The sequence below is a fragment of the Phalacrocorax carbo genome, chromosome 1 (genome assembly GCF_963921805.1).
Source record: "Phalacrocorax carbo chromosome 1, bPhaCar2.1, whole genome shotgun sequence".
Classification (NCBI taxonomy): domain Eukaryota; kingdom Metazoa; phylum Chordata; class Aves; order Suliformes; family Phalacrocoracidae; genus Phalacrocorax; species Phalacrocorax carbo.
In genome coordinates, this window is record NC_087513.1 from 101896485 (window position 1) to 101924296 (window position 27812).

Below are 27812 nucleotides of genomic sequence, written 5' to 3' on the forward strand. Positions count from 1 at the left end.
TCTATGAAAAATACTTCCTAAAAATATTACTCTGCTTTGCAATGGGATCATTTCTCTGACAAAGATGTTTTTAGGACACTTGAACAACCATTCCTTGATGATGCACATCTCTGGAAACACATCTTGGATACTTCCCATTCAACCTGGACATTGTTGTATTAAAAGCACGTGGATGTGCTTTTAGTTCAGATTAATGCAGATGGGAATGTCTGTTTGCGTTAAAACCAATAAAAAGGGTCCCGGTTCTGTAGGAGGGAATGCAGTTATGAATCCTCACTTGAGAGTAGGTGCTGTGTTTTGGTTTTCCGTATTTACCCAGTTCTGCCCTTTCTGATACTTCTCTGAGATGCCAACTGAGAAATAGGGGGAGGTTGGGGTTTTTTGTTTGTTTTTACCAATCACTAAATGTTCAAAGTAATGGTGTTTGACTGCAATGGAAGTGCGTTTCTGCAGTGGCGGTTCTGCCGTTTGGAAAAACTTGGTGATGTCAGTGGGTCTACAGGAGAAATCTAGCCGCGATATATTTGAAGAGCTTTCCCTTTGAGTGCAAAGGATTTCTACCCTAAGTGCTGATTAGTGAAATTAATTTCCTCTAGATAGCGCATACGCTGCAAACCCTTCACGTCTTTTCTGCTCGTTTCCTAATGATTTTGTGTGAAAGCAAAGGAAAAATGTTGTGTGTGTGATGCTCTCACATCTTCCTCTTTCCACAGGCATTTTTTTAGCAACATTTAAATTCTTATTAAATCCAAGCTTCCCTTTTCAGGCTGCAATGCTGTTTCTACCCATTTAAAACTCTTTCTGGAACACATATAGGTGAAATGCTGAAAGCCTACTAATGTGTGCAAGAAAGCTTATTCCTATGGGGATTTCTCTGTGAATTAATGAGCTTATAGTACCTGCTACAGCGTTCATATAAAGGAGTCTCTTCTGAACTATGACTTCAATATGTATGAGTCCTTCAACTTTGTTAGCATCCTAAGGATGCATAATACCTCTTTCCTTGAATCCAAGAATCAAGAATAAGCGCTTAGGGAGCTTTAAGTGATGGAAAAATTATTACTTCTTCCTCTGATCAAAGCAGAACAAAGCAGTTGGCCGCTACGCTCTCCCTGTTCTTGCGGTCTCCTTACAATCAGGGTGCTCTCTGAAGGCAAAGATACCAAGAGCCATGATACCTAGAAAAAGAGAAGGAGCTCTGACCAAAAATAGCATTCGTGAGATCAGCTGTCTATCTAAAACCTAGGCAGCCATAACGAAGTGACTAGTTGCACTGGGTTCCTCTGTGGGTAAGAAGGGGTATGTTCCCTCCTTGCTACAGACTGCAGCTGATGAGCTCAATCGCTTTCCCTGGGACCGCCCATCCAAGAAGAGCAACGTTTAACCTCAAGCAAGAATATAGATGTGGATATAACAGGCTGGGGTTTCCTTCTGGTTGTAATCTGCTAATGGCAGAAATATATATATATATATTTTTTTTAAAAAGCTTGTATTTAAAATGAAAGTGAGATGGTAGACTGTACTGCTGTAACAGGGTTGCCAGTAACTCTGTAATGATGCAGGATATGTGATCAGACTACCACCTCGTTAGTTATGTCAAAATAAAACTCTGATTTGTATTACGATCCAATAAGCCCAATTCACTTCAACATCAGTACATCTACTCACCTAATCCAAGGCACCTATACTGAAGAAAAACCAGAGCATCATAGTGACAAACCATTTCTGATAAAAAGGATGCATTTGCTTTAAATCAAGGTAATTTAAATCAGCCAGCCAGAAATCTGCATTTAAATAAATGATTTTAATCTTGGTTTGCATTTGCGCTTTAGGTTTTTCCTTGAAGAAAATCAGGCTTTCATTGGTGAGTAACCCTCTCGCTGTGATTAGTACAGCTAAATATAACCCCTTACACAATACCGGGGTTCATTTTGTTTTGCAGGAGGGTGTGCAATATGTTGTACAAATCTACATCACTTAGCAATGCTTACTCCCCCGGGCTCTTGTTTACTAAGTGGTTTGTTTTTCTGCTTAGAATTTACTTCAGACAGGTTTTGTTTGGCCTCTCAGGTTCATGAGGGCTCTGCCCTTCTAAGGTTCAGAGCAAGGACAGCCCACACCTCTGCCCTGCCCCGTCCATCCGGAGCCGGGGTGAGGCAGGGAGTGGGAGGAAGGGGCTGGTGGTGGGTGCCATGGGTGAGCGGTGGTTGCCTACTGGAGGAGGAGGACCCGGTGCTGGGAAGGGAAGCACTCCCTCCGCCTCTCCTGCCACAGCTGATGGATGCTCTGCGGAGCCCCTTTGGTCGGGGTGGTGCATCTGGCGGCTGCTCCCCGTCCAGCTGCTCGGCCATGATGGCCAACATGTGCAGCTTAAGCAATCTTTCTTACATTTTCTTCATGTAACTGAGCTTGAGGGATTATATCCAGCTGGGCCTGAAACGATGGTGTGGAGTTTTTTTTCTTTATTTTCAAATACAATTTTATAGGATTATGCCCAAAGTACTGTCAAGTGTTTACTTTAGTTGCTCTAAGAGAAGCAAGCCCCACCAGTGCCAGCAGTGCCCAACACTTAGCCTGGATACCCACCCGTCATGGGCACAGCACTTTGCTGCCCCCTCAGCCCAAAACCCTCCTGCCCCTTGCCAGAGGCCCATCCAAGCCGGCACTGAGGGGCGAAGGCAGCAGCTGAGCCCCATCCCTGGGCAGCGGGGGTGGCAGGCATGCAGACTTACGCACGCCCCACGAGGAAGATGTGGGCGGGCATGAGGTGACTTATGAAGCTGAGCACCCGCCCGCCGCCCAGCCTTCCCCCCGCACCCCGGCAGGGAGTGAGTGTCTCGGCAGCCCTGCAGCAGGAGCCGGGCACCTATGGACGGGCACTGAGGCCCCTACCTCCTCCCCACCTCAGGGGGTGGCCTCAGGGCCGCTCACCCAGAGAAGCTGCAGGTACCCCGGGGGCACCAGGGAGGAAAGCGGGGTGGGCTGGGCTGGCTTCTGCTCGTGGTTTTTTTGCGGCAGCAGGCGGCAGGAAGGAAGGGAGCTCGGCAGCGGGTGCTGTGGCTCCTTGGGCGCCATTCCCCTAACCGTGTCCCCCTCTCCTCCCAGCCCAGGAGCTACAGGAAGATGGCGTGCCTGCCTGGTGCCCTGCCGGCGCTGGCCTTGAGGAGGTGGCTGGGGCTCGGGGTCTTCATGCTGCTCTGCCTTAGCTTAGGTAAGCAGGAGCGGCCGGCATGGGAGTGTGGGAGGGGTCATGCTGGTCCCGAGCGGGCGGCAGTGCCCGCCTGACAGTCTTTGGCGGCCGGCAGCCCCCAGGGTGCTCGTTCTGGTGCCCTCTGCCAGGGCTGAGGCTGGGCCGGGGTTTGGGGGTGGCTGGCTTGCTAACCACGGTGCTGAGTGCTGAGCTGCCGGCTCCCAGAGGGACGAGGTCACCCATCCCAGTCAGGGTGAGAACAAGGAGGGTATTTTTGGGGTGGCTAACGTCCACAGCCAGCATGCGGCACAGCCCCTTGGGCATCGGCTTCGGCGGCGGGGCAGTTTCTGTAGTGTTTGGGGTGGCTGAAAGTGAGTGTGCGGTGGGGAAGACAGGGCGGAGTGGTGGGCTGGAGGGCTCTCCACCGCCCGGGCAGCGCAGTGCACAGCGAGCGCTTTCTGCAACAACAAAAGTCCCCGTGGGAGGACTGCAAGGGCTGTCCTCTGTCCTTCTCTAAGGACCTGCTGCAAAGCATGCTGAAGTCCACAGGTCCCCCCCAACCTCAACAAGCTTGGGATGACTCTTCCCAGCTGTGTGAAATGTTAACCTTGAAACCACACAAAACTCACTTCTCAGCTGGGATTCGTTGTGGATGCAAAATAGGTTGTGCTTATTGGCAATTTTAGTGTTTCATTGCAGCTAATGATACTCTGGAGCAAACCTGGGCTGAGCTGAGGCTTTGATTAAAAATCAAGTGATGCAAAATTAGGAGTTTTTCGTGCTGATGTTGTGAAACTGGGAGATATTTGATGCTGAGTTTCATTTTGAGTTTCAGTCTCATAATCTTTGAACAAAACTCGGAGACTTATACAGGGATCAGATCACAGAGCTCACCTGTAAAGAAAGCAAGCACTTCAAGCGCCATTCATGAGATTTCTACTCTCGTGTCTTACCCCGCACTCTTTCTCCTACCTCTGCGCTTGTGAAACACGTGTCAAGTACAGATGTATTTTGCCCTTACTGCAATGGACAAACAATCCATCATGTGCAGAGCTGTTTCTTCTCTCCGTACTGTAAGAGCTTGTGGTATGTTATTAATGTAACTACGAGCATGTGGTAATTAGCCAGCCTTGTAGTTTTTCTAGAAAGTATGCTGATTCCAAGACCAAAGACAGTCACTACTTGGATATATAGTCTGATGCATCCTAATATCCAGTACTGGAAATAGGAGCTTGATAATAGAAAACTACGTGTTCCTGTAGCTGTGCTTTTTCTGGTATGGCTTACTAAGGGAATGATAGTTTATCCTGCTTTCCATCTCTCCATCTGTTTCTTTAGGCCCCTGATTGTAACTTCCGAATCCCCTGCCCAGTTTCAACCAAATTTGACAGGGAGGCAGAGCTGGCAGAGGTGCGGCATCCTTGTCCACTGAATGGAAACCCCTGGCTAGCCACAGGCAGCACCCGAACAGCCAGAGCCTGTGCTGCCCCTGCTCATGCCCAGCTGACGGAAAGGGCAGGAGGCTGCTGTGAGAGGGGCCTGTAAGGGGCATGGCAGTACCGAGGACTTGGGAATGGGGTGGGAGGCATGGGGAGAGGTGCCTGGGCTGGGAAACACAAGGCACAAATCCATATGCCGGCAGGGTTTCATCATCATATTGCTGAGAAGACTTACTTCTCCAAATCTGATTGATCACAAAAGTCCAGGGTTTAATTCTGCAAGAGGCTGAGTGGAAAAAAAAAAAAGCTTTTAAAGGCATTATATCAGCTTTTGGGGCATAATTGTTAGATGCTTCCCACAGAAAGAGTCTGCGGAAGTCGTGGTGCCTCGGGAGCGGGTTGCTTGGCAGGCTGACAAGGACAGCACATCTGATGCACTTTCTTTCTCCCTCCATATGCACGCCTACACACCCTTGCCACCTTTCTCTCCAAAAAGGAGCATTCCTATGTTAGTGACCCTTGAAAATACCTGCTACAGTACCCACAAACAAGTGGTTTTAAAAGCTTTACTGGCACTTGTAGGTGATGTCTTTCCTAGGTCACCCACAGGCACCACAAGGACCAACTTTTGACCTTATCGTGGCAAAACTGTGAAGCCCAGAAAGGAAGCCTGCCATTGCCCTGCCAGTGCCTTCCCGTGCGTTGTTAAGCAAGTCGCCAAGGCCAGCATTTACAGAACTGACCCCTTGTGGGACTGGTCATGACCACATCAAGGCACAGTCAAAGCTGGCACCCAGAGCCTGTGTCTACATCTTGCATCCTTGGGTTTAGCTCAGGTGTTTTGGTGCTTGCACACCTCTGTGCTGTGGCACTCCAAAAGGTCATGTAGCATGCTAGCATGAAAGCAGTTGCTCTCATTATGTCCTATGTGAATGAAATAGTAATGTAGGGAATGCCAGACTGAATTTTTACATCGCAGCAGAAGGTGGCTTTAAGAGGGTCTTAATTAAAAAGGATTATCTGAAGGTTGTATTTTGTAGGAAATGGTTTATGCCCAAGCTACATAGATACATTTGTTTCCCCTTGAATTGAATTTTGCTACTCTGGGGTTCACCTGAGGTGACCCACTGAAATGCCAGTGTAATTTAGAGCTGCTTCTGAGATGTCATCTGCTGCTGGAGACACTGATGTGCATGAACGCCCTGCTGTCTCAGCACAGCAGAAAACTGGCAGAACAGCCTTGATTACAGCACAAATTTATTTATGGTCTGAAGGCATTGCTGGTATCCCCACAGGCTTGTTTTTCTCCTGCCATTGCACTTTCACACCTACCTACGAATATCAGGATGTTCTCAGTCCCACTTCATTGTATGAGGAGACTGTTGCTAGAGATCACCCAGTATGACCTTTCCCTGCCCTGTGTGCAAACGTGGCCTAGGCACTGATTACAGGGCCCCAGCAAGTCTGGTTTTTGTCCCATGGAGTATTCCTTTTAGGCTCCCCTGGATTCTTTTCATCTGACTGGGGACTGTCTAGCTCGTGGTTTCTTCCCAGTGCTGAAAATCTTTGGGAAGTTTTGAGGAAAATCCCTACAGCTTTTCTGAGTTATTGGAGAGTTGGGTGAGGGAGGGGCGGGGAGGAATAGCCACTTCCCTCCGCAGTGCAAGCGAGGGCTGGCTCACAAGTAACTCACTCTGGGAATCCCCTCCTGCATGTTACTGCCAATAAAGAGCTCGGAGTAGAGCTGGGTTTCAGAAAGGGACAAAGCGGGTTGAGAAAGAGAAAGATTCCCTGTTTTGTGGCCACCCCCAAATAATGAAGTATCTAGCAACGAGCTTTAGGTGCTTGGTGGCTAATTTCTGTGTCAGCTCCAGGGTGGGTGGTGCCTAGGGCAGCTTTTGTGGCGGAGATGGCAGAAATTTTTCCTTATGTATCAGATTTTCCCACTTGATCACTGGATGCAAATTGAGTTTCTGTCCTATTGCTCCTGCTGCCTTCAGCTGTATTTTTCAATTTCCTTTTTTCCAATGAGTTTCTGTCTCCTCCTGTTCCAGCCATGCAGAAAAGAAATTACTTTGGTTCAAAAACAAGAGCAGCGGAACTAAGAAACTCCTTTTTCTGTCAGTCTGTCTATCCAGAGTGAAACCTGCTGTAGAAACTTGTCTGGAGAAACAGAAACCCAACTAAAGGGTCCTGCTTTTGCTTTACTACTCTGTTTTACTACTTCTGTTGCGTTCTTTTTAATGAAAGAATTCTTTAGAAAAAACACAGAAAATTAAGCATAGACAGGCTACATTCTTACACAGTCAAAATACATTTATACACCTGCACACTGAGTTTGTAAGGCTACTGGTTGAACGTTTGTCTCACCCACTTTATTTCCCTTTTCCAGCTAGATCGGAATAAACCCAGATAACTTTGTTAAGCTCACATTAGAATGAGGGCAACAGCTCTTTTGCATTTCTTGGATCACTGAGACATTTGTAACCTTTTTGCAGTGTGAATGTCAGACATCCCTGCATTTAAACATGCAAAGTCTGGGGCTGAAATTTTTATGCACTGCGGTAGGTTGCCAGCAGAAGTTGCCACCCTGTGCGCCCTCCCACCTTTCCTGCCCGTCGCTGCCTCAATTCTGAGTTACAAGCATGGTTTAGTGGGCATAATTTATCTGACATAAATGAAGGCTGCCACTGACGGAGTTATCCCCCTGTCTCGCTTGCAGTGAGTTAGTTTTTTGTGGGGGGTCAGCCTGCTCTCTTCAGTGCCAATTTGCTTTTACACTCAATACTGTATACCCCGGAGGGGGATGCAGACAGGCAGCACCGCTGAGAGGGCCAAACAGGTCACCGCCACCGAAAGGTGCAGTCCTGCTCCTCTCTCCTCTGCTCCTGGCTACGCGATCCTCCTCTCCTTTGCACTAGTTCTGGTACATGTCCGATCCTTGGATGATCTAATTTGCCTTCCAGCTTAGCAGAAAGTTTCTTTTCTCCCCCCCCCCCCCCTTTTTTACACCAATGTGGCATATGGAACCAGCCTCTGGAGAGCCCTGCAAGGAAAGCAGTGGGAGTACATGAGGTTGGAAGGGAAAGGGGAGCCAGATCCCCTCTGCTTATGTGGGGAAGGCATGAGGTCAGTGCCAGTTTGTCGTCTGGCTGCACCCTGAGGTCGTGCCAGGCTGGAGGAGAATTTCCACATTCAAAGAAGCTCTCCTTCTTTTTTAAGATGTGTTTCCTACTATAAATGCTGGTGGTATTTTTCATGAGGTGGCAAGGCAAATGTGCTAAAGGCAGTGAAGTCCGTTTGCTTGGTGAAAGGAGGTTGGTTTTGTTTTTAAATAGATGAAATTAATGTTTAACTGTAGATGTTCTGTCCCCTTGGAGGGACATCACCATCGGGAGTCTCGGGAGGTCATCTGAGAGTATGTAAACCTTTCCCAATGCGGAAATGCCACGGGCTTTGCTTCTGCTTTTTCACTGTTACGCTTTTAAAATATCATTGGTCCCAGGGGACTCCCTGGCTGAAAATAAAAGTGCTGACTGCTGGCTAACGGTGGCATATCTAGCTATACAGTGCTCAAAAGGCGTTCACCTTTTGGCAAGCCCAGGATGCCATCGTATCATATGAAAAGTTGTTAGAAAAGGCCATTGAGGCAAGTCTGTCTGCGCACCACTGCTTTCCCCATAGCAGGTACCCTCTGGTGTAGTTTTAAATGTCTGGCAGACAAGGCTTTCATCCCTGCACCGGGGGAAGTGCTTCAGTCTGAACAGACCTCGCCATCAGACACTGTTTCCTACCAGCCGAGAGAGCCCCCTCCCCACGCCGCCCTGCCCTGCGATGCTCCCAGCCCGTGCCTCCAGTGGTCCCTGCCCAAGTCTCAAGTTTCACTCCTTCTGTGGCTTTTGTAGCTTTCAGACACCTCTGGACTGCTTTGGTCTTGTTTCCTCAGTCATCCTTCCGTTAATTGCCATTCACCGTGCTGTCCTCTTGTATAGGGCTGTTTAATTTCTCCTCCAGCTGCGGTGCTATTGTCAAGGTTGTTGCTCGCAGAGCATTCGTGACTTAGTGGCCAAGCAGGGACCAGGCTTTTATAACAAAATAATGGCTGGCAGGCCTGCAGCGTTGTTAGCTGCACTGGTGAATATTGCTATGACTGTGGACAAGTACTTTAGAAGAAGAAAAAAAAAGTCATATTTCTAATTTTGAGTGGGATTATGTGAGAGGTATCATAATTTTCCTGGTTACTGGGCACTTTCACCTTCTATTAGTTTCAAGAGTGGGCTGGCTACTTGGGGAGCACACGAGGCAGTAAGGTTTAGCAAGCACTGAAGAAAACTGAGGCCTTAAGCAGTGGGGAGGACCTCAACTTCAAAAGCTGTGCCGCGAGGACAGCAGCATGCATGGCAGTGGTACTGGAGGAAATAGGAAAAATATCTGAGAACATCTTCAGCTGGGAGATAAATATAGAGGAAGTGCAAAGTAATCCAGTCAGCAAGGGACAGAGTCTGCAGGGGAAAAAATTAACAAATCTATTTTTGTCTTTGTGTGTGACAAATCTCTCCCAAAGGCCTGTCTAACACAACTGCCACATCTAGCTTCAGCCCCCAAACTGGGAAGTCATAAGAGTGCTGAGCCAGTTGCAGGAATCTGATCTCAGACAAAACTAAAATATGCCAAGCCTCTGAGGACATCCTGATTTAGGGTCTCCCCTGCCCATTTCTATTCTAGCGGGGTCACCCACTCCACATGCTGGGAATGGAGAAAGGGGGAAGGTTCAGAAAGACCCTTCGCTCCTTTCTCCAAGTCAAAGATGTCTTTCTGTCCCCATCGCCAGTGCCCCTGCTGCTGTTCAGCGTGGGAGGTAAGCAAGCCCTCCTTCCTCTCCTCCCCGAGCGGAGGGCTCCGCAGCAAAGGGGAAGATCTTAAGACACGATATAGTCCCCACCCCCAAGTAGTTTGGCATCTCATCTCCAGCTCCTTGCTTGGGTCTGGCCTCCTGGCTAGTGCCAGAAATTTGCCAACTGACTTGAGAAGAGTTGCGATCTTACTCACGTTATAAACAAAGCAGACTGGACATACCCAGGTGATGGGCTCGTCCCAGCTGGGGCAGTGGTGACTCAGAAAGCAGGAGATCTTTATTGCAAGAAGTACTGAAACACAAGCTGGGCATGGCAAGAGCAAGAGGGAGGCGTACTGGCTGGCTGGAACTGCCCCAGCGCAGTAGCGAGCCCCTTTGCTAGAGTATTTCAGATTCCCTTTCATCTTCTCAGTTGCTAACAGCAGATCATGGAACTTTTTCATGATTAATGGAGTTCCCTTCCCTTTGAAGCCAGGTTTTTGACTGAGTTGTGGCTCAGTAACAGCACTTCCTTTCGTTCCCCATCTGGCTGGGTTGCCTTGCTGGCTTTTGTGGTAAACAGGCTATCAGGGGAGCATGAAATCTGCTTTCTGGTGAGCAGCGATTAAGACTGGAGAAAGCGGAGTGTTTGGTATGCAACCTGGAAAGGCAACCGTAGTCAGAGGGAGGGCTTCAGCGGGAGTAGGGCATGTCTAAGGGACTGGGACCACGTCAGACACCAGCATGTGTTGGGAGCACCCTGTGAACCTCTCTAAAATGAGTGTTACCTACAGTACATCGCTGGTTATCAAAGTATGCTCTGGGAGACAAATAAGATTGATAATTTCATTTGTTGTCAGTAAGGCCTCAAGGTAACATGCTGCTGGAAAAAAAAAATTGTATTAGTGCTCACCCCCAGAGATTGGCTGTCTTTCTGTCTACAGACGCAGGAAGGTGTCATTTGGTTTTCACAGCCACTTCATGATCTCAAGGATTTCTTTGCTAAAGGCTTTGCATGTGAAACAAAACAGCATTAAAATGGAATGAAGGCTGCTGAAGGAGTGAAGCACCAAAACACCATGGGGATGTTATAACTGTTGCCAAATCACACAGTACAGAGCTGGGTGAAGCAAGGTTATTGTTTCGTTTAGGAGGAATGTGGCAATGTAAAGATGGGAAGTGCATAAAGCCACATAAGGGCTGCCGTGCCCTTGCTATACCACTCCAAGGAGGGTGCCCCGAGGTTATGGCACAGAAGCAAGCAGAGCTGAACTTTCAGAAAAAGCTCTTTAAACTGTTTTCCTATCTCAAACGTGCCATGGCATCATTGTAAACTAGGATTAATCCCGTCACTTAATGGCTGTGGGTATGCTTGACTAGTGAGTGGGTACAGGGAAGCAAGACAGTGGAACCGCTGCCAAATGAAGTGCATCACTGTTCTTCTTTTGGACGCCTTCTGTTCTGCTCCTCTCTCTCGCGGTATACGAGGTGAGTAAGGAAACACGACCTTGCAAGAGGTCACCGTGACCTGAGTGAAGCAAACGGGGTTTGCAGCTGCTTTGCTTTGCCAGAGCAGCCTAGAGCAGTTGAAGGGTAGGAGCAGGCCTGTAGTTTGTGACCAGAAGGTTAGATTGTGCGAGGGGAAAGGGACTCTCCTTTCTCTGCATGCCGAGACCTCCCTTTGCATGCCTCCACTTGCTGAAGCAGAGTCGGGGTAGAAGGAGCCTAGGAGGCTTGCCAAGCACTCGTGCCCAGGTTAATATGCAGACATGGACTCCTTAAAGAGGATGGTCAAGCAGGGCCTGCCAGCACCCACTTTTCTCTGTTTCATCCCATCTTTCTTATTTCCTGGGGTCTTTACAGCAAAACGCAAAGGAAAGCGGTGATTTTATGCCCTGCTGAAGTGTCATGATGTCTCCATAGAAGTGAGCTGGGCATCTAATGGGGTCTTTTCTCTGATCTCTGTGTTCGCAGTGTCACAACACCAACTTAGCTTAAAAACAAAGCATTTCTTCATGTATTCCAGTGTAGCACAGGACATTTGCTGAATTTTAACTCCATGGAAAGTTGTGGGAGAATATGTTTCCTCACTGGTAAAATCACCTGGGATAAAGAAAAGACCAAAGTCCTTTCAAGACTCAGCTTTTCAAAATTTTTCAGTTTTTCAGCTGATTATCTGTCTTGCTTGGAAATCCCTGCAAAATACAGAGTTGTCCTCAAAGGATAAAACCTGCAGCTTTGGGGCAAATGTGCTGTTCACAGAGAATGAGGGGGCTTGAGCTGCAGAATTACCCAGGGACTGTCGAGTGTGATTACCACACTGACCCGAGGGGATGGCTGCCAGGAGAAAGCTGCAGCGCCACAAGACGTATTTTCCTCAGCTGGCCCAGCCTGGTTGCCAGAAGTGCCCTTGCCTCACCACGATGAGTCGTGTACCCACTCCCAGAGCTGTTTGACGTCCTTTTTTCCAGCCCATGTGCAGGCAGAGGGTGAGAAAGGTGTCAGTGCCCCAGCAGAGCAGGAACCCTGGGTGCATGGTCCTAGGCAAAGTCGGTGATGCCAGTAATTTAGAGAGACCAGCTGCTGTTGCCAAGATAAATCGGGGACCTTATGGAAAAAAAGCAATGCAAGGCTGTTTTGACCCTCCCAGTTTTGGAGTGCCACTGACAATATGCCTCGGAGCTTTTTGCAGGACTGTCAGCTGAAAAAATGTGCAGATGCACTGTCTTACCTGCTGCTTACACAGAGGGGTAAAGGACTCCAGGCCCACCAAGAAGGACCTTTCCCTTATTGTGCATTGCTTTGTGGGTTGTGTGCGAGGCAAGGTAACACAAGATAAGATCAAAAAAAGGCAAAGCAGTTCAGAAGGGCAGAGAAATGGAGAACAGAGGGGAAGGAGAATGTTTTTGGGGTTTCTGATCACCAGAAATTATCTGAAGGTTTCCAACAGTTCAGCGCTGCTTCTCTAAAGCCTGGCGTGGTCTTTCACTGCCTTTTACAGTCAAATGTCTCTGCAGAACTTCTGTCCCAGGGGCAGTTTGCTCTTCCCATACTGCCTGATTGTATGCGTGGTCAGGATAACCAAGCTCTCGGTGGCCGGGGAATTTCTGAGGCATGGCTTGGGCAAGGACTGAAGGAAATAGGGATACGGGCTCAACAGCTCTTCTGCTTGCTGACTGTCAGAGAAAACAGGAAAGGACAGGTTTCCTCTACACTCACCTTTCTGTTCTCTTTTGCCCTGCCGTGTGGGCCATCTGCAGCACAGGCATAGTGTGAATGACACAGGTTTCTTCTGCCTGGGGAACAGAATGTCAGCCATCATCGGTTCAGCATTGCCACACCCCACAGGCTTCCAGTGGTGGAGCAATGTGCATGCACAGCAAGGCAGCAGGTGGGCTTCAGGGGGACATGGGAACAGAAGGCATCTTTTTTCTAGAAAAGTCATTAAAAATTATTTCCATGGTGGATATCTCCCCCACAGACTGGTTACGGAGAGCATTCAGCACAGAAATGGGACAGAACTGAATTTTCATTTTTGCTTTGCAGTTCACCTTTAAAGTGAAAGGGGACTTTTATGGGGCTGAATGACTCTTCATGGACTTTGGTTCCTTCAGGCTTGCAGCATTCAGGTTACAGTTTCAAGGGTGCAGAGCCTTTTAAGGGCAGATGTGACATCAGCAGGAGTTTCCAGCCCCTGCACATGTACTGCTGAGGAGGTTTTTGTTCTCCTTTTGGTTGCAAAGGAGACTCTTAGGGGCAAGGTGCGGAGAACCTTATGCAACTCATGATGCGATGTCACCCTGACATTTACTGTACGCCTACTCTTCCCCTATTGCTGCAAAAGAAAATAGAAAATTGTTTTTGTCAGGCTTCACAATCCCAAAGTTTGACCAGTCACTCTTGTGAATCTCTCCAGCAATAGTAAGAGCTGAACTGTGAGAACAAGCAAAGATGTGGTCGAGGGAAGAAACACACGCACACACAAATGCATGAAGACATGCAGGAGGAGGAACTTCAAGAATCCCAGCCTAAAGCGGGCTGCTTTTAAAGCGAACAGAAGGAAATGCATTTTCACACAGCATGTAATCAAACCGTGTTACTCACCGTCACAGGATGTTGTGGAAACCAAAAATATACGTGCATTCCTGAAGGGGCAAGATCTCTTCATGAAGGGTAGGTCTAGGAGTAACGATTGAACTGCCAGTGCCAAGAAATCCCTAAATTCATGACTGCCAAAGGTTGGCAGGGCATGGCAGTTCTTATCCTGTATGGTGTGGAAGAACTAGTTTTACTACCGTTTTGCTACCAGTTGCTGGCTGACACAGGTCAGCGGGCTGAGTGGGCTCCTGGTCTGCCCCAGTCTGGCTGCTTGTGGTCTGCGATGCATTATAAGGGGAAGTACAGGTAGTGGGGGTGGGAATTGTGTTTGAATCTTTCCCTTTGGAAGAACACTGAAGTGGCTGAGTGGAGGGAAACCAGTTAAATGAGAAGTTTCTTGTTTAATTACATATTCTATTTATTTAGTATTAGAGCATTCCATAGTGTTGCCAGGACTTCCCCAGTATTTTTCAATGTGTTTGCTATTGATTTAATAGAAAGCATGTGGGTGGGACAGGGGTAGATGTGTCATAGGGGAAAGGGGTAAAAACTTATTTCACGTTCTGTCCTAGGCTCTCTGCCTGGGCCAAGCTTCATCAAGCAGCCCCAGTGCTGCCCCAAGATCAGGCTGTGCTGGGGCACTGCTAGAGCATCTGCTTGTCTTCTTCTAACACCGGCAGCTGGAGGACTGCAAAGAGCATCATCCGGTGTGTCACTGTGCACAGGTCGGCATGCTGCAGGGGTCTTGCTGCCGGCTGTGTGACAGCACCCCAAGGGTCTTGTGAGTCACCTCTAAGCAAACAAGCCCTGGTGGGCAACAAGCTTGTGGCTGTTTTGGACACTTCTGCTGAATCTGAGTGTCACAGCGCCCCGGTCACACCCTGAGCGCTGCACTCTGTGCCTGCGTATGGCGTGGCTGTGGTTAGGCGTTAGTTGTGGCAATAACATGTGAGCCAACATCAGCCAGATTTTGCTGGGGGTGGGTGGCAGTTCTTCGGCTCAGCTTTGTCAAGCGTTCAGTTCGCACTTCAGGCTGAGGCTTTGCACACGGGGTCTCACCTCCACCGAAGGCTGATGCTGCGCTCTCCCCATCAGTGACACACTCTGCCTGGTCAGGACTTCCCTGCTTTCTTTCTCTCGGACATGTTTACTGAGATCTGTTCTGCAAGGCAGGAAGAGGGAATTTGAATCTTCTCTGTCCTGAGGATAGTTATTTCCTTGTTTTTCTACTTCCAGTGAATGGAGTGCAACAGATTGGTATCCCCCTTCCACTACTGGAGATGGGTGCTCAGGTAGCGAGGCTGAGGCAAGCAGGGCAAACATAAAGCAACCTGACTTTCTGGACTAACAAAGCAGGGTGCACAGGGATAAGCATCACCCTGAAGGCTGCACAAACCCAGGCGAAAGCCCAACCATCATCTGCCCTGGCCTTGCAGCGCAGGACTGCACGTCAGTACTGGGTCACTCTTCCAACAACAGCAGGAGCTCCTTGCTAGGCTGCTCCCTCACCTGTCAGGTCCTGGCCCCTGTGAGCATGTACCCACTGGAAACAGGAAGGGGAGTGGGAAAGCAGGGCTGATCACGGGAGTGGCATGCATAGACGTCGGAGCACAAAGCAGGGGGATAACTGCTGACCTGGTCAAAGTTGTACTAGATTTCCCCCTTGCAAGGGCCTCAGCTTGTTATTGTAGGCACATGCCTGTATACTAGGTATGGCACCAACACGTTTGCTGGGCAGGAGTTGGGGAATGCCTGTGCTGGTTTGCAAGTAATCCCAAGGGAGACCCATGGGCCTTCACAAGTATAAATTTGTTTTAGCTAGACTAGGGAAAATTGTTCATTTACTAATACTGGGAGGCTGAAGACAGTGTGGCTGTAACCTTTGTTTATCATGGTACGGTTGCTTCTAGCTTCTGGGATCTTGAAAGTTTTGGGTTTTATTCTTTTACCAAAAAAAAAAAAAAACCACCCAGACCTCCACACTAATAGTCCAATGTGGCCCTGTTTGGTATGCAGGGAACCCACCAGAGGGTGACACAAACATGGCAAACACTGAACTCTGAAAAGGGAGAGCAGAGGAGATAGCAGTTTGGGAATGTGTGTTTTTAGCCCTTTACATGAATAATGGCAATCCTTTACTCTGACGTGTGGCTTTTTTCAAAGGGTCAGCAAAATTTCTGTTCAGGCAGGTAACTCTCCTGCCTTTGCCTTCAGTAATCCCTGCAGAAATCATTGTGTGCCTGCTAGGTTGGGATCCTACATAGGACTAGAGCATTATGTAAAAGGCAATGCCAAGGTAAGTCTTTCCTCAGTGCAGAGCTGAAGTTGTAAACAGCTTGGTGGGTGACAAGGTACATTATCGGGGGCAGATAGAGCCGAAAGAGGTGAGGTCTACGCAGCAGGTGCTGGCACAAGGCTATACCACTGTCTCACTGACTTTTGTTTGCCCCCCCACCTACAGGCTATGCACTGGAGAAGAAAGTAGTCAAAAGCAAAGTCGGGGAAAAAGTCTTCCTGCCTTGTTGTCATGAAATTCCCAGCTCAGATAGCCTACAAAACTACCGGGTCTACTGGCAGAAGAACACCACAGAGGTAGTGCTTGCCTATGCAGAGGGGAAGAAGATGCCCCAGCAAGAGCGGTACGAGAACCGGACAGGGATGGATGTCAGGAACCTCACCCTGTGGATCTCCCCCGTGGAAATCCTGGACAATGGCCCTTACCAGTGTGTAGTTCAGCACCGCAAACATTCACAGAACTCAGTTGTCGTGTGTGATGAGACTGTCACCCTCTTTGTTACAGGTAGGTGGATTGCATCCTGACACCTGAGGCTTTCTGGTGCCAACCTCAGGGGTAATAGACACTCCTTCAAGATTTAGTCATAGTGTAGCAGATAGACTTTCAACAGAAAGCCTACTTTTAGGTTATGTTTAGTACTGGAAGATGTGTTAAGACCCCTGTATTTCCATTCTAGTAGCCTCCCTCCTTACCTTTCCAAAGCTACTCCAGGTACAGAAGATTCGCCTTTCCCACCAGCAGCCCACCATCCTCCCCTTGATGCCTCCCTCTTAGCCAAGGACTCCTCCCCAGGTACCACTGCTGGTGGATGCCCTAGGCCGCCTCTGCCCCCTGCTGTCTTTTGGGCAAAGCAGAGACAAAGCCTGTGGTGGCCAGGAAGCATCCAGGCCAAAAGAGGAATGGGGTGGCATTGCTTCTCTGTGGCCACGGCAGCATCCCAGCCCTGCATCCAAGCCCCTGGGAGCCCAGACTCTCCAGGGAGCCCTGCAGCTCCACAACCTAAGGCTGAACTCAGCTGGAGATTTGAGGCTTTTTACCTTAAAGAAATAACCCAAGTTCCTGTGCTCAGAATGAATCTGAATCTTTTCTTGGAGGCTAAAAAGGTTCCATTGACATTATTTTCCATTTCTACCACTGTTTTTGTGGCGGTTGGTTTCAACCAAAGGCAGATGTACCGGTAACATATATAAATATATACACACATTTGAATACCTTTAGCAGCAGAGAGTTCCAGGAATCTTCTAGACAAGCCAGTTGAATGAACATTGCCCATCCGGAATGAGATTCATCAACAAAACAGCTAAGCTCCTGAGATTTGGCCATTGCCTGCCTGTCCGAGGGCATGGTGGGCATATGTGCAAGGACACAAATTTAGTGATCTTTCTGGGAACCGATATGAAAAAAGGGAAGTGCACTGCCAGCACCCTCTCTAGCTGTGAGGGCTGAGGAATTAACTGCATGAAAAATGTGAAACAACAGATCTCTTTTCCTCCCCACAAATACTCCGGTTTCTTTCCTTCAAGAAATCCCCTTGCTGTCTTAACAGGCCAGTTGTAATAATTGTGGTAGACTTCTGCTCCCTTTGGAAAAGCGGGATCAGTTGTTGTGGGGAACAGGAAAGGGAGAGCTCCCCTTGCTCCTGCTGGAATCAGGCTACCCTGAGAGAGGCAGAAAGGTGTTACTCCCTGGAGACTGATCAGGGAGCCTTGGTGAAGTCAGCTGGGATGCTTGAAGGGACTTTCCAGACTGGGTGTCAATGCCGTATTGCTCAACAGATAGTGGGCCGGGAAGGAAATCCGGGTGCCTCCTTGTCTGCCACTGGTCGACCAAGCAATGTTGAGCAAGTTTATTTCACAAGTTGCTTGGTAGCCTAGACCACGGGTTTGTGGTCAGCATAAGCTGTGGAAGACGCGCTATCACTGCAAGGCTGTCTGCCTTATCCCAGCGGTCATGTGGTCAAATGGTGAGTCAGGCAGGGAGCAGTCGCAGACAAAACCGTACTGCTCCAAAAGGGTCATTTTGCAGTGAGTTGAGCAACCTGCTGCAGCTCTCTGCCTGGCCTTGCCGTGCCTGGGCTTAGCACCTGAGGGGGTGTGCAGGCTATAGACCTACAGCTGGCAGGGGTGGGAGGCACAGTTTGGTCCCTTGGGCAGCAGTGGTGTTGGTGTGACTTACGCCTACAAGGAAGCCACACGCTGAGTTTCTTTTTCTGACTGGTGCCTCTCTTGCTAAACTTGTGGTCCCACAGGATTTTTCCAATGGGAGAGTTGCCTAAAGTAGTTCCTTTGCCACACCTCCTCACCCTGGGCTGTTTATTGCAACCCGTGGGCATCCTCAATTGTACCAATGCAACTGTTTACAGTAACACGATGAATGAGATTGGCAAAGGGAAGCAGGCTAAAAATGACACCACCTTTCTTCTCGTTCTTCACCCATTAGTCCTCTCATCCATTTCACCATGCAGTCTCACAAACACTTAAAGCAGTACATCAGACCGGGCAGGAAGGCATGGAACAAGTTGTATGGGTGGGAAACCTCTGAAAACTCTCCTCGGCAATGATAACCAGTCTGGTGAGAACATGGTCTGAGAGGACCTGTGTAGTGCTGCACATTTTTGCAGTGACTACTATGACTGGGTCTTGCTCTCAGCTGGGCCTTCTGGAGGGGCACTCATGCAGAACATGTAATTTAGTCTCTTGCTGGCCATCCCAGCTTAGAGCCCAACCTCCACTACCAGCAGAGATGGACCCTCTGTGAGCTTCTGGCTAGGATGGGACTACAGGGAGGGAAAGGAAATTGTCTACCATTGCCTGCAGTATGGATTTTTATTCAGTCCTGAATTTTTCCTACCTGTTTTATGGTTCCTTCTGTTGATCCACAAACTGCTGGTACGTAGAGAGAAATGGCAGCATTGGAGAGGTGGGGTCACGAAGTCTATGTACTGCCCAGGGAGGAGAAGAAGCAAAGGCCAAGGCCATATCCAGTCAAGGCTGTGGGGAGGACACTAAGGCACATGAGAGGCCAAACAGAATATGATAGAGGGAGAATGACCTGTGGGGGAGTCTTTGGTTTGACCATGGGTGATCAGGACTACAGCCCTTGCTATAATCTGACAGAATGGTAACTAAATCTTTCTTGTTTCAGCTGACTTCAGTAAGCCGAACGTAACAGTAGAAAAACGCTTTAAAACTTGTGAATCAACTGTGATGGTGGTAAGCTGTTCTTCTCACGGAGGTTTCCCCAAACCCAAAATCTCTGGAGCCCTCAACAACGTATCTGTGGTGTGGAATACCAGCTCTGTGTCCAAGTCCAGCCTCGGCCTGTACAATGTCACTGGCCAACTGTGGCTCAACGTGACCAAAGACGTCAGCTTCACTTGCTCCGTTGAATACAATGGCTTTCTCAAGTCCACCAGTTTGCTTCTGAGTAGGTTTTTATAATAGTTTGTGTTATAAAACCATTCTGTTGAACCTGCTGAGTTGCTTCTCTGAGAAAGCAGTAGATTTTGTGTATCTGTTCATGCAAGGATGACCCAATGATCTAGCCCGTGAGCTGCACACCAAAATATTTCAAAGGCTGTAAGACAGTGAGGGTGGGAGAGGAGAGTTATGACAGTGACTGACAAGCAGAGACAGCTTTGTCTACCTGCTGCTCTACTGTGAGTCACAGCTGGGCTGAGAGGGCAACTGGATCCCGTTGTGACCTGGTGATGTCAGCCTCAGCGGCTCCCACAGGTTGGTGTTGCCACCATTCAGTGCCCCTCTGTACCAGCATGATCTTGCTGCCAGTTCCATTGCACAGACCTGGTATTCAAATGGAGGGACTGGAGAAATGTGTGTGCCTTAGAAGCCACAGGTTACATTCAAAGGGAATTTCCTCATTTAACAAGCATGCTTTTTCCTGCTTCAGTGACTAAAACTGTCAGCTGGGGTCTAGACAAAATTTTTCTTTCATACACATGTTTAATATAGGGTTAACTCATATGGAAAAAATTCCATCACGGTGCATGGCTTAAAAGTGATAACACAATAGATAAGTCTGTGCTTTGAAAAGCTTGAGGCAAAAATGGAAACAGCATGAGGGAAGGCATCACACTATAGTCCTGATGTTTTGCAGTAGAAGGGGATTTGCAAGAAAACTCTTAAAGCCAAAAGGAGTTTTTTTAATGTTGTTACCAAAAAAGTATTCTGAAATGTCTCTGTGTCTGATGTCTTCACTGTAGAGATAAAGGCACCTTCAAGGGAAGGTAGAAAAGTGCTATTTTTCCTAGGGAATTGTACCTTATTCATCAAGGTAGCTTATTCATCAATCTTACTAAAATCAAAGGGGCTCGTGAGGGGAGGTGCCATTCAGCTTCAGGACGAATGCCAGAAACTAGTGCTTTATGACTATTGGTTATTGCTGGATGTAGTGCATAATGTCCCTAGAGATGGTAATAGCAGAAGGTTATCATACTACATAGAAAAGGAGAACAGCCAAAAAAGTAACAATAGTACTAGCACTGTTGTCACACAGCTTCTCAGAGGAGGGTGCAATCAACAGTGACAACAGCAGTCACAAAACCCCCACTTCTTGATTTTTAAGATGTGGAACTACTCCCATTCTGGCATGATGGAAATGGTCCTCCAAACAAGTCTTTCATGAACACAGAGTCCCAGGCAGAATACAGCCTCTGGTGAACATAGGAGGCAAACCCTACAGTGGAGGGGAAGGTTGTACAGCAGATCAGGCTAGTGTCTTAGAAGTTGAATGATGCTTAATTGTGCCAGATGCAGATGATGAAAATCTAAAGACCTGTGAACATGCACCAAGTCCGTCCCTCCTGTTGACTTAGGGCTGTCCTGTACTGTACAAGAATGGCCGGTCATCTAATGTCCAAGTGGCAGAATGGTCATCTCCAGTGGTGAAAAGCCAAAGGCTCCAGACCCATTGAAACTGAACTCTGCCACAGCACTCCTTCCCTGCCATGCAGAAAAAAAGCCTATTCTAGTCTGTTCAATGCATCATTCTCCATCACCTGTGAATTCAGAGGGAAAAAAATTAGGCATAAATCTGGCGAAAACAGTAAGAAAAACTGCAGAGTACCTTGGAGAATGGAAGTTTACTAGATACAGGCTCAGACTTTTCCACCAAGTCTAAATAGTTTCTTTAAAAACAGCTTATGTGTTTTTTAAATATTGCCTGTCTCAGTCTTGCTCTGGACAAGGACCTAGCATTTCAGATTCTGTGTATTTCAGTACATAGCAAATGTGGGAGAATGGGAGAATTTAGGTACCAGCTCTGTCTGTTTGTTTATTGAATAGGTAAATTTTCAGGCTGAATATCTGAGTTAGAACTTGTCCAGAACCACCAAAATTCATGTACCTGCTCTTACACTAACATGCCAATATGTTGCTCGGCTCTTTATTTATGTTTTATTTCTTCTGTCTCAGAAAATAAAAATGACTGTGTTGTCCCTACTGTGCCTCCATCTTATAATGTCATTACTGCTTCAAGTATCATCATTATCATCTTCCTTTTGGCCATCACCCTAGCAGCAAAATACCTTCCAAGGCATGGTAAGTATAGCTCCTTTTTCAGGAAACGGTCTCTTACTGCATATGGAGTTTCTGTGTAAAACACACATTTATAGAAACTATACTGACACACTAGGTATTTTTGTACCTTCTTCTCATTTCCCTTTTTTATTTTTTTTTTTCATGCAACATCTACTGTCACAAATATAAGTCCAGCTCAGGACTTTCCTATATTTTGTGTGCAGGCAGCACGAGGGTTCAGGTTTGAGAGCAAAAGGGCGATGAGGAGTTTTACCAGCAGATCAGAATATTGACAAAATCAGGGGTATACAGACTTGAAGAGATTCACAAAGATCCATTTTTGTGTATTAAGGTGCTTGAAGATGCCAAGAATCTTGGTGATCACAATAGATACAGCTGAGCCCTACCGGTCTCAGAACGGGATCTCTCTACACACCCTACTTAGACAATCCCTCAGAAAAGTCACAGAGCCAAAGTTACAAAAATACACAGTGCTAGGGCCACAGAAAGGACTTAAGCATAGCAGTGTCCCACTTTTAGGAGAACCCCCATCAGGAGAGATGGATTTGTCATCTTTGTGTGGCCAAAACCAGCACAGGTCAGGTGCCCTGTCCTACCCTATGAAGTCTTCAGTAAGTCCAGACATGTCTCCAGGAGTTTTTCAATGGCAAAGGCAACTTCAAGCATCTCAGGGTTAGCTGGCGGCTTAGTAGGTTTTTATTTTGGTGGCTCAAAAAAAGAAAATCTCATCTGTTAGCTGTTGCTCCTAATCGTGTCTAAGCTGACCTAGCCAGAAAGCCCCTGAAGAAGTGGGTAAGCATCTAATGGATTTATAAAGTCAGCTAGGTATCCAGCCAGTATAAAGTCAACAGTAGTAGATGTCCTATCCACACCCTGGTAGCAGCTTTGAAAAGCAATCCTGAGGAAGACAGCAGGCCTTGCAACATGTTATAAATATCACCCAATCAAGTTCTGTCAGGTCACCGGGGAAGTAAAGTCTGGAGACAAGAATCCCACACTGAGAGCACTCTATGTTTAGCCCACTTAAAGCAAAAGCCACCCGTCTGAGAGTCTTAGATTATCACAGTCACAGTGGTATCCTCCGTTGGAAAGAGGTTATTTTCTAGGCAGCAGGGACTCAGTTCACTCAGGGACACTTGGAGGTCTGTCGTGCTTGTGTCTTCTGCTACCTGTTTCAACTTCAGTCAAGTCCACTCTCAAGTCAGAGGTCTGGAGATAGCATTACTAGTTTTCTTTCCCCCCCCACCCCAACCACATCCCTTCAAAAACTAATAGGACCACTGAGTCAGGCTGGGCTAATTTTCTTTTTGGTGTTTTATTACAAAGAAAGGAGGTTTCTGGAAAGCAGTGACTCTTGGCTACACCTGTACACCTCCTCATTTTCCACTCATGTGCCCCTATGACACCAGTGCTGGTTCTCCCCTGCCGTTCCCTGCGGCTATGTCAGTGGAAAAGAAGCAAGCAGGTTGAAACCAAGAAAATAACAGCTGATCACAGCCTGTGCTGTTAGCTGTGAGGATAATGAACTTCTAATTATAGGAGAAAATGAACTGGAAATTGAAGATTTGGCTCTAAACAAATATAGGCTGGAAATGAAAAGGTTCCTTAACATTAAATTAGTAAGATTCTGGAGCATTCTGAAATAGCCTTTTATATAGAAACCAAATTGCTTTTAAGGTAGATGTAAAAAGCATACCAATGTTGTAGAATGTAGTCTCCTGCAGCAGCATGGGGCATAGCTGCATAAACTGGCATTTCCCTTTCAGTCCCATTTTCCTAATATGCACAGGGAGTAAATTTGCCGAGTCAGATGGTGCTGTTTTGTACGCACACTTTCCAGACCAGGTGTATACTGTAAAAAACTGAAGCTAGAGCTTCAATCCAACTTCCCGGTTTGTACAGTTGTCACATTTCGGTGCTGCTATGCATTACCACGTGTCTGGGAATATCTGTCCCAAGAGTACTTCCTGCTGGTGTTGTTAGAGGTCACCTTTCAAGAGATATTGTGGGAGCTGAGAATAGTCTGAGAGTACCTCTGTTGTTCTGGCATATGGAAAGCTGAGTTGGGAGCTGCCTTGATGCTAAGAGTGGTTTCTGAGCTCAAAAAGCCATGCTTCAAAGAGCTGAAGTGTGGGAGGGAAGAATAGAAAGATAGAGCAAAACGGAAATAAGAGGTCTCAGATGTGTGATTGTGGTGGTGACCAAAACATGTAGATGCTTTGCTGAGGTTCGCAACTCCCTCCTTTGAGGAGCTCACAGCCTGTCTTTGCAGTAATTTAAGACTGGAAACTCTTTAGACTGGTATTTCTTTTCTGGCTTTTCAATTAACACAAAGCACCAGGATTAGACCAAGAGTAGAGGCCACCTAAAGAATAGCTGAGGATCCATGTTGTAAAATTTGTGCAAGTACAATCTGCTGTAATAGTACAGAGACATTCAACTTCAATTATTAAACGAAAAGTCATTTATAGACCCTGAGACACTAAGAGGACCTGCTTAATCTGAACTCCCTTTAAAGCACTGAAGAAGTTGGTTGGCTGGTTCTAACACCAGTATTCTTTCACTTGCTTGGTAAACTGCATTTAGTGACATATAACTTTTACCATTATTTCCCTTCTGAACTGTACCAACTTGTCTTTGTGCCAGGCTGAGGTCCTAGCCCTGTGCTAGTAAGAACTGTTCTATCCATATGACACTATATAGATAACATTTATATATAACAAAGCTTTCTATCAGATCAGATTATGGCTATGGGCCAGTCATATTCAGATGTACTGCAGGGACGAGTCCTGTCAAGGAAAAGTAGAAGTAACTAGACCTAAAAGATTTCTTTTTCTTTAATGCCTTCTCTCCTTTCTTACCCCTCTCAGTTATACTTTACATTGTTGAAGAAGACATCTGGATTCAGCACTTTTATGTCTTCTGGAATTCCAAATACTAATGAGGGATCTTCTTTTTCAGTCTGTTCTCACTGCTGTAAGCCTCAGGATTCAGTGGAAGAGGATGTGAAAGAATCTATGAAGCCACCTGTGAGCTCTAAAGTGACACGTGAAACTTCATCTGTATGACCAGATTGCATTTGCAGGTAGTTTTTGTCACCGTTCTTCTCCTGGCAAAATAGCTTCTTGAATACTATTAGATTCTCATGTGATGTTAGCTCACAAAACCAGGTATGGCTTTTAATATGAGTGTGTGCTGTCCTTTAAGGTAAATAAAAGCGATAGGGTCCTCCTGCCAACTCAGACACATGGTGTTTCCTGGTCAGGTAACTAGAAGAATGATGCTCATGTTGGTTGTGGGGCATTGCTTTGTTTGGGTTATTTCAAATTTCTAGAAATGAATCTAGTGAAAAATGTTACAGGAACAAATATCCTGGGCTGCTAAGCTGCTTTCTCCACAGAATGGTCCCTGCATGGATGGCGTGCAAGTTTTTGTGGCATTCATTTCCTTAATTAATATAAATTTTTAGGGACTAAGTGGGGATGAAGAGAGAGAAACATTTGGTAACTTTGACTGTCAGTGTCTCCTCTGAACCTGTGTAAGGAAGCTAGTTAATGTCTGAGAGGTGGGTTTGTAGCACGGTCAGCCATCTGTCAGGATCTGCAGTGACACCCCCTGCCACTGCCCTTGTGCTCATTTTATGGGCCTCCCAACTAAGAACTGGGCAGCCTTTTAGTTCCAGTCCTGTTGGACTAACTTGTGAGTAGCTCATCACTACTACAGGTCCCACATGTGGGTTCATCCCCTGGAGGTTATTTCTGGCTGATGCCCTGTGAGCTGTGTGCCTGATCTGATCTGATGCATAAACACGGGAACATCGCAGATGATAGAAATGAAGGATTGTCGAAGTGGTGCTGAGGGAGAGGTGAACAACAGGAGAACAACTCCAGCTTTCCCAGTAATATTAGCAATGCCGATCCACTTCTGGAGGAATGAGAAGGAAATGTTTCCCTTCTAAGACTTGCCCAGAAAACACTTGCATTTTTAAAAGAAGTTACTTCTGATAATGAGGTGTTGTGAAGTAAGGGCTGGGGAAAAGTCTGGCTTACCAAGGTTTTATGACTACAAGGCATTATACCCATTTTGGCTTGAAAGCTCAACTGTGTCCTCCAAAGACATTTTTCAAGTCAAGAGACTTAAGGAAACATTAGCAGCTAACTGTCCTTATTTGCATCATTATCCAGGTGACTGCTCTCACCACAGCATGCTGAATTGCCAGGGTAATGCCATAGACTAACAGATGTAGAGTCCTAGAAGTCATGAATTTGTCACGCTGTGCATTGCAGCAATCTAAAAGCTTTACATTTTTGAGATGGAAAGGAGGGGAAACTATCATTCAGGCCACTCGTCTCATTTCCAAACCTGACCACCCACTCATGTTTTCCTCTGGGGAAGGCCCTATCTGGAACAGATACTAGAGCCTCGGTTAGCATGAATTCTGGGGGGTTTTGTGATGGGAGTGGCAGGAGTTCACCTACTGAATAAATCCATTCTGCCATATTCCTCTTTTGTTATAAAAGTTTGCCAGGCTTTTTCTGTAAGCGGCTGGTGTTTCCCGGCTCCAGCGCCTGGAATGGCTGCTGTCTGTGGACACGGATGGAAGCTGTGCTTCCTTAGTGGCTGACTGCCATCTCGTACCTGTGTGATGCACTGAGCCCTGTTCTATTGCCACTTAAATAGGGTAGTGCATACATTAATCGTCCTCACTTCTCAGAGGGACAGCGCCTCTGCAGAGTCCAAAGGTTTTCACAGTAAGCGTTGAGCCAGTCTGTAGCTCACTGTAGTGCCTGTCTTGAGCTGCCTAGCTCTGAATAGCTCTGTCTTTACTGTTATTACAGTATTACACTATCGGGGCCCTCTTGTGGAAGGCTATCGCAGGTGATCCGTGTTTGTCTCGGCTCTGCAACATTCTGGCTTGCATTTAGGGTTAAGAAGGAGGGGGTGAAAATCAGCAAAATCTCTTCTTTGTGTCCCCCAGGTTTCTTACACTGTGTATTCCGCACTGCAGTCCCCACTGTTCGTTCTACAGCAATGCTTACTGCATTGACCCTTTGGCTCTCTGGAAAGGGATAACAGCAGTAGAAAATTCTGCTCAAGAAGACTGACAACATAACCTCGTATGAATGAATACAAAACTCCACCTATGCCACAGACGCTGTGGGGTGGTCTCGTTACAGTGGGGTCACTGGAATTCTAGCCATCCTGGACCCTCCATGTTCCTGCAATGGGGCAGAAGAAGAGTGTCATCAGCATCGACACACCAGTTCAAGAGTTTGGGATCCTCTGGCTTTGATGCTGCCTCTATGAAAATCAGGGGGCCTGCAGAGCCCTAGCAGGTAGCCCACACCCACCTACTCCTTTAATAACACAGAGCTGGCCTTTGGGAGACCCCAGACCCCGACACACAAGCTCAAGTCAGGCTTGTGCCTCCATGTTGCGACTGGGAGCAGCTAAAACTTCTTTTGTATTCACCCTCACATGGATATCTGCCAGCACTGTTCTTTGTGCTGGAGGACTTTGGATTGCGACTTGAATGTTACAGATACATGTCCTTTCTCCCCTCAGGAGGCAATAATGCACGCACTTTTCATGAAAAAAAGCAGCTTGAGGTGGGACTGTATGCCTCATGCTTATTTTCAGGGCTATGAGACTTTCTAGGAAATCATACATACTGACGGCACACCTAACAGCTAACTACTATTGCTTATCTACAGCAGTGGCAGAAGTTCTCCTAACCTTTCTCTTCTGAAAGGATGGCCTCACCAACCCAGGTACCACGATACAGCTCCTCCGTTAAATTACTCAGAGAGAGAGAAGCACATCCGACACAGCGCAGCCCGCTGGTGGTGGCTTGTGTGAGTGCACGCATGTGCACACCTTTGCGCATACACATGTACAAGCTTTTATACGCATTCCTTCGTACCCATACTTGTAAATTTCTACCCATTTAAATTTCTGTAACACTGGTTGGTTCTCTCACATGTATCTATTGTAAGAAAACGTAACTCAGGGCCTTGCTTCATAAACATAGGTCTGCTTTTGTTTGTACATTTGCCTAGGAATACGTGTTAGGGTAGGCTCTCCAGATTCTTGGGCGTCTCTCACAGCAACACAGGGATTTACTTTGCGTTGAATGCTGCTGCTTTCTGCCAGCCTTCTCTCTACCCAGCCAGGACATGAAGGAAAGTCCCTTTAGGATGCTAACATTGGACAGGACTCATCTGGTCTGGGTGGATAGGATTCATCTTACCTACTGTGTAGGAAAAAGTGGTTTCTCATTTTGAGGGGAAAAGAGGAAGAAGCCCCAAGCTGCAACAAGCTTCCTGAGCAACTCTGCATACTAACCTAACTCAGCCTTGCCCTGAGTTTGACCGGTTTGGGTTTCCCTTTTGCTCTG

The 27812-nt window shown here is 47.2% G+C and overlaps 1 protein-coding gene across 1 annotated transcript; it reads left to right on the plus strand.

The window, feature by feature from the left end:
• The first annotated feature begins 2815 nt into the window (after window positions 1–2815).
• Window positions 2816–27381, plus strand: LOC104053105 (T-lymphocyte activation antigen CD80). The gene is made up of 7 exons (XM_064469320.1): window positions 2816–2946; window positions 3106–3211; window positions 16023–16361; window positions 19002–19283; window positions 21290–21415; window positions 24377–24500; window positions 26394–27381. The coding sequence occupies exons 2-6, from the start codon at window positions 3124–3126 to the stop codon at window positions 24481–24483; spliced, it is 942 nt and encodes a 313-aa protein (XP_064325390.1). The 5' UTR covers window positions 2816–2946; window positions 3106–3123; the 3' UTR covers window positions 24484–24500; window positions 26394–27381.
• The last annotated feature ends 431 nt before the right edge of the window (window positions 27382–27812 follow it).

Excerpts from the sequence above, each read along its gene's own strand:
- LOC104053105 (XM_064469320.1), top strand. The coding sequence starts at position 3,124 with ATGGCGTGCCTGCCTGGTGCCCTGCCGGCGCTGGCCTTGAGGAGGTGG. Across the intron at positions 3,212-16,022 it reads GCTGCTCTGCCTTAGCTTAG|GCTATGCACTGGAGAAGAAA; the intron begins GTAAGCAGGAGC and ends CCCCACCTACAG. Across the intron at positions 19,284-21,289 it reads GTCCACCAGTTTGCTTCTGA|AAAATAAAAATGACTGTGTT; the intron begins GTAGGTTTTTAT and ends CTTCTGTCTCAG.